At 43.3% G+C, this 6,946-nt stretch overlaps 1 protein-coding gene across 1 annotated transcript; it reads right to left on the minus strand.

Annotated features, from left to right (window-relative positions):
- Window positions 1-1,194: 1,194 nt before the first annotated feature.
- LOC143516180 (potassium/sodium hyperpolarization-activated cyclic nucleotide-gated channel 2-like) lies at window positions 1,195-4,413 on the minus strand. Its single transcript, XM_077007754.1, has 7 exons — window positions 4,342-4,413; window positions 2,900-3,016; window positions 2,640-2,733; window positions 2,213-2,256; window positions 1,813-1,959; window positions 1,480-1,717; window positions 1,195-1,349 (listed from the first exon to the last, which is right to left on the minus strand). Exons 1-7 carry the CDS (start codon window positions 4,411-4,413, stop codon window positions 1,195-1,197), a joined length of 867 nt encoding a protein of 288 aa, XP_076863869.1.
- Window positions 4,414-6,946: the final 2,533 nt, after the last annotated feature.

The following is a 6,946-nucleotide window of genomic DNA, read 5'->3' on the forward strand; positions in this document are numbered from 1 at the left end:
CCCATGTTGGCATATGCCACTTGTTTCGGGAACACCCAAACTGGCTTTGCACATTTTGTGAATCATATGGATACGTTACGTTTTTGCACTGGCTTTGAAAAGTTTACAAAACCTGTGAAATAGCTAGAAAAAAACAATTTGGTTCTCCTTAATTTTTAACTTCGAAAAATAACTTCAGACAGTGTGAAACAAACTGATAGACAACATAATTAACACTGTATGTGAACACTAGACCTTTTCCACCGACTTTTCCACAAACACTTGCATGAACCTTTTTAAATGAGTGAACTTGACAGAAACTGGCATTTTCTTCCATCTACAGAGCCGAATGGATTGATTCAGCTGTTAATTTTTATAACAAGTCCCTGAAATATAATCTTTTTGTTGGAAATATAAACTGCATATACATCCACTGAAAATAATCACAAAGTAAATTCAGATATAGCCTAATTCAGAATCAAGGCGATGTTTTTGTGTTTCTTGTATGACTGGCATCATCTAGTGGCGGTTTAGCATACTGCATTTTCTTGAATCAAGAATATACAGAATACCGATTGATAAAGTCCTTTAAAAGATGGCAAGAAAATATGTGACGTACGTACCACTCCAGTATTTGAGAGAATATGATGTCTTTAAGCGCCTTTAACACCGTTAAGATGCAATGAATGTCCTGACAAAATACTACAGCATTGGGAGTACAGCGTAGGGAGTATAGTAGAGCGTAGGGAGTAGAGTAGAGCATAGGGAGTTCATATGAACACACGTATGAGAATTCGACATGAACTGACTTAAGACGCTAGACAAAATGCACACTTAAATACAAGAACAAACAAGACACAAGCGCTACACATCACATTAACAAAACAAGGAACAGGTGTTACGAATGAATGACTAACACACAAAACATTGTTTACATGCTACATCTTACTACAAACGTTGTGGTGAACATAACTCAAAGGCTACATCAACACTCCCCTCAAAACTCACAATAATCCTGCAGCGTTGGACAACTCCATCTATAAAATGTAGCCAGTTATGTGCATAGCTTCTGTCAGACTATGTCTGGCTAACAACCTCCAACATACTGTATGTTAGGGGGTTGGTATATGCAGAAATGAGCAAAACTGACTTGGTTTTTCGACACTACAATTGACTGCAAACACGTAAGCAGTCTACGGCCTCACTCCTCACTACTCACTCCTCACTGCGCTGCTCACTCTGTATGTTCATGGCGTCGGGGTACTCCTGCAGGACCTGATCAAAGTCATCTATGGATAAGGAGAACAGACGGCAGGTCAACAGAGCGCGAACTGTAGCTCCTTGCCCTTCTCTGGCCAGGAGGGTAATCTCTGGACAAAAGCACAAGCCAGGTCAAAGGTTAACGGAGCCCTGTCTTCTATAATAAATAACACCACAGAGCTTCTGTGAATCCTATTGTGTAATCTCACAATGCAACATGTCTTTCTTGTATTTCCTAACCTCCAAAATGGCCCCCATCACACAGTTCCTCCTGAAAAGAGCTTGTCTCCACAATGACCTGTCCATGCTTGATAAAGAACATACGATCACCTGGAGCATTCTGCTGAATAATGACGTCTCCTTCCAGCAACACTTCATATTTCAGTTTTAAAATTATGGCACTGATAAAATGTATATCAGAGTTCTGGAACATGGGACAATTCTTCAGCAGGTTTCCACACATCACCATCAAGATTTCCTATAGAGAAGGAAGAAATACATCGCAGCTTCATAGAAGATTGTACTTTAGAATAATACTAAAGGAAAAATACTTCAATCAACACTGTTAAGCACCTCTCTCAAAGACCTTGACACCAAACTGAGGGTGCTCTTCTCATTAATCCACTGTCCTTCGTAACGTGCCTTGTAGTACTCTCTGATGCGAGCGTGCAATTCCCTAGGAAGCTTCCTGTAGGTCATGTAGTCTTCTAGATGCTGCATCTGAAATACAGCACGCATGGCAGTGCAGTGATGCTCCTCCTGCTGGAACTGAACTCAGCTTGAGCTACAACAGTTTGTGTTGTTTACTGATATTGGGCCAATAAAGCTCAGCTCTCTCACTTATTCTGCCAGGCATATCATCAGGTGTCTGGTCACAGGGTCTTATAAGAAACAGACTGATGAAATTGGGTACAAGTACTTTTATGTTAAGATTGGCCTAGTTCTTTTTCTGACATGGTACATACAGAAGTACCTTTTTCTTGAATGTGGATTCTGATCCATCGTTGTTAACCATCACTGAGAGCATATTGGTAAATAACATTATGTACATTACTGCTCCAGACACCGTACTTATCATGACAACCCATATATCCCACTCATCTGAAGAAAGGGGTCATATATAAGAAAACAGTTCTAACAGTCTCATTCTCCATTTAGTCTTTATATAAGCATAGTCTGCAGTAGCTTGTGCAATGACACTAGTATCTTGAACTCAGCTCACTTCCGCTGAGTTCAATGTACATAACATTGTATTTAGTAGCTAATAAACCAGTTTGTCTTAAGGGCTTGTTAGCAAACACAAAAACTGATGTTGACATTGTAACATACATATTATCTATAATTAATACTCAAAATCAACCCGAGTCAAATGGAAGACAGGGTTTGTAACCTTGACATACCTGTGGGTGGGTATTCAGATCCATAAGAAATCCTGACCATATTAGATACTGCTCGAAACAGGCAAAATATGTATTTTTCCTCAAATGTACTATTCTGTAAAGTTTAAAAGAAAATTTACTACAAAATATGCACATAACCTCACCTCTCAAATCCCATATTAAAAATAGGGAAAAAATGTCTGCCTCCATCCACACAGACATGACGACATAACCCTTTCATTACTGGATTTATAGCACATGGCACAGAAGGGGAAGCTCACCAAAATATTCTCTTTTACAATCCAGCAGTCTGATGGAAATCCTTGAAGCATTGGAACAAATGCAGCAAAATCATCACCACGAATAAAAATGTCATTCTGAAGACTTATATCCAAATCCTGTAAATGGATGAGACACAAGACACGTGAGATAAAAGTGAATAAAATGTGTAACACTGTCCCTTTGAGGATGGTACGGAGGCCCCATACCGGCTGCCTCCATCAGCAGCGGCAGTGTTCATGCTGTCCTGTGTTGTACGTTGTGTGAACACCTCTCAAATGGGTGGTGCTCATTAGTGAGGGTTGTGTATTTGTTCATTTGTATGTTTGTACCAGCCCGTCGCTGGTTGTGTCTTATTTTAAAACATCACAGGTTTTTATATTAGATCGCCTTTTGTAATTATATACATTTTTTTATGTCAGACATCTGTGTTGGTTTCTATTTTGTTTGCACGTTCCCTGCACCAAGAATCAGCGGTAAATGATAAGGGCCAACATGCGTACAGATATTCAGTGTCTTTAAGTCCACAAGATAATTCAGGTGCATTTTCACTACACTGAAGTAAAGCTGAATGGCTTTCATAATCATGTACTGTAACAGCTATTAAGTGATGCTTACGCTAATGTGATCGAACACTGGCATGACTCACCCACTGCAAATCACGGAAAAACTTCACGAGTTTGGAGAAACGCAGCACACGAACATGAGTACTTTTATCATCTTTCCAGTTTGTATTTCAGTTGTCTTACTGCCACTGTAACATTTATCCTGAAAAGAGTTCCAGATTTTTACACTGCATGTCATTGTGCGTGTGTACATGGGTGTATAGATATGTGATGCGTGTTTTTTTTATATACAGTACAAAATGAAACACCGTCTTGACCAGCCTTAGACTGTCATGTCCAGCTCCTCCCTCCTCCCTGGTCCCGCCTAGTTTTCCCCGTTTCCTTGGTTTCCCTTCTGTCTGTCTCGCCCCTGTCTTTAGTGCCCACACCTGTGTCTCATTCGCTCCCCTGTTTTAGTGTATATATTCCCCTCGGTTTTACTCCCCTGTGTCGGTCATTGTGTTTGCTATGTTCCCAGTCTCCCCTGTGTCGGTCATTGTGTTTGCTATGTTCCCAGTCTCCCCTGTGTCGGTCATTGTGTTTGCTATGTTCCCAGTCTCCCCTGTGTCGGTCATTGTGTTTGCTATGTTCCCAGTCTCCCCTGTGTCGGTCATTGTGTTTGCTATGTTCCCAGTCTCCCCTGTGTCGGTCATTGTGTTTGCTATGTTCCCAGTCTCCCCTGTGCTCATTCCTCTCCACATTCTGTAGCCTGTGCCTTCTCCTCGCTTCTCCCTCGTGCTGGTCGGGTTAGTTCTGGTTTGTCTTCCCTGTTTTAGTTCTGGTTTCCCTTTGTTTAAATATGTAGTCTTTCCTTTTGTACATTTAGAGATATTGTTCACCTCCATGGTTACCGCATCCCTGTTGTTGCGCTTGTGCTCTGCAAGTGCCAGGGCCCTTTTTTCCAACGTCATTTTTTCGTGCCTCGCTGTCTCTCCCCTCCCCATCCCCTCCCCCTCCTTGCGCGTCTTGCTCTGCTTCTGCCAGTGCTACAGAGCAGTTTTTTTTCCTTAGTCGGTGCCTTAATGTCTCCACTGCACGCATGTAAAGCGTGTGCTCCACACATCTGACCAATCACACACAGCTTTCAATTAATAAGGTGACGGGGAAACACTGAAAAAAGTTTGTCCACTTTTTTTTTCCTCTGCTGTCTTTGTGTCAAGCATGTGCTCCACACATCTTGACCAATCACAGAGGTGGAAAGAGTACTGAAAAATTGTAATTGAGTAAAAGTATCATTACTTTGCCTAAAATCTACTCAGAGTAAAAGTAAAATTACCCATCTCAAAATTTACTCGAGTAAAAGTACAATATTACTTCATTTAAAATGTAATTTGAGTAAAAGTTACTTAGTTACTTTCAGTTATTTAATGCATGGATGAATCATGAACAGAGGCGGTCTTTGCATAGAGGCGTGGCTAGGCAACTGCCTTGGGCCCCTCCCACTGCAACCCACTGTAGGGGCCCCCTGATTAAGCCAGGTTCACACTACACGACTTTTCAGTCGTCAGGTTTTTGTGCCGTTCGCACTACATGACTGGTTTTGCTGTAATCGAGTCTTTCAGTTGTGGCTTTCACACTACACGACTGATCGGCGACGCGGGCTCACGAATTAAACGACTGGGGAATCGCCGACTCATCTGGCTCCCGACCAAAAACACGAGAACACGAAAACGAAACTCTCGCGAGAACCAGCAACACCACGTAGAAGAAAAAAAACAATGTAGGCTACATGTGCAGAGATATCTTCAGCGGTGCCGCGGTTCTCTCTCCGCGTTCCCATTGGCTGTAGCTAGACGCTGCTGCCGACTCTCAGTCGCCGACTGCTAGATATTAAACATGTTAGATATCTGCCGGTCGTCTGCGATGAGTCAGCGACCACTCGGCAACGGCTCGGCGAGCGTCTTTCAGCAGTTCACACTACACGCCGAGTGATCGCCAATTTGCCTCCGACCACAGTTTCTGTCGGCGATCTACAAAAAACAGTCGGCGACTGAAAAACCAGCCTAATGTGTGAACCTGAACTTATTTCTCGCATATTAATGTTGATGGGCCCCCTAGCTAAATTCGCCTTGAGCCCCCAAATTGCTAAGTCCGCCACTGATCATGAACCAAATTCAGCACAAGTAGTTTTAATCGATTTCAAAGTGTATTTAAGTGCACATCTACACTTGCAAAAAAGATCAGCTGTGCTCGGGAACATAGTTCCTCACAGCACAAGGACAGTCACAACCTTTACCATAAAGTGCAAACAATTTTTAGTCCTATTGTCCAACGGACAACACTATGATAAGAATAAAGAAATTTAAATTAGAAATTATTCAAAAAACAAAATGCACACAAAATTAAGTGCCCACAAGTTGCCACAAATCAAAACAAAATGCAACAGGATTCCACTACTCAGTAACGTAAGACTGGGCCTCCTCCGGTGTAGAGAAGATCCGCTCCTGATTGTTGTGATTTATCCGAAAACGAGCTGGATACAGAATGCTGAACCAGACCCCCTCAACACGAAGCTGTTGCCTCACCGCAGTGTAGCCTGCCCGAGCCCTTGCCACCCGCACAGTGTAATCCGGGTCGATTGAGATGGTCATCCCGTCCAGCTTGATCCGTTGTTTTTCTCTGGCCAGGCGAAGGGTATTGGCGCAATCTCGAAAGTAGTGCAGATGAGCCACGACAGTGCGAGGTGGCTCACCCTGTCTCTGCGCCGGCGCCAGGGAACAGTGGGATCTGTCCAGGATTGGCGCCTCTGTGAGGTTGAGGGCCCTCTGCAGCAACGCCGAGACAGCAACGGTGGAGCTAGCCTGGCTCTCCGGCACCTCCACAATCCTGATGTTGTTCCTTCTCAACCTCGCCTTTAAATCTTCACATTCGTTTTCTAGTAGCTTTGACTGGGTGTTAAGATGAGCTACCTCCCGCTATAGAGTGATATCATCATATGTACATGTTGACAGGTTTCTCTCCATCTCTCAGGTTGTATTCTTTAGCGTGGTTAGGTCTGTGGCGGCCATGGTCTGTCTGATAGGACTGCAGTTCAGTTCTGACCATATTAATATCAGTTCTGAACCCTGCCATCTTTTTCTCTAAAACGCTTCTAATTTCGGACTTGATTATACCTCCAATATCTTCACGGAGCAATGCGAGAAGGTGATAGTGTCCAGCGCTGTCGTCACGTCAGCGGGGCCCGAGATGTCACGCTGGTCCGAGGATGAGCCGGAGGCACCAGGCCTTGGAGCAGATGTAGCTGTGTTTTGGGTTTTTGTTGCCTTGCCAGCCATTCTCTATCGCTTGGGTGTGTTGGAAGCGCGTTATCGTGGTTTAAAGTATATAAAAGTCCAGTTTATTTGATCCAAAAGTGCCTAAAAACAGTGTTTTAAACTGAAAGCTCTGGAGAGCCTAGTAACGCACATCTACTCCATAGCTTGCCGGCCACACCCCAGGACCTAT

Source organism: Brachyhypopomus gauderio, chromosome 6 (genome assembly GCF_052324685.1).
Source record: "Brachyhypopomus gauderio isolate BG-103 chromosome 6, BGAUD_0.2, whole genome shotgun sequence".
NCBI lineage: Eukaryota > Metazoa > Chordata > Actinopteri > Gymnotiformes > Hypopomidae > Brachyhypopomus > Brachyhypopomus gauderio.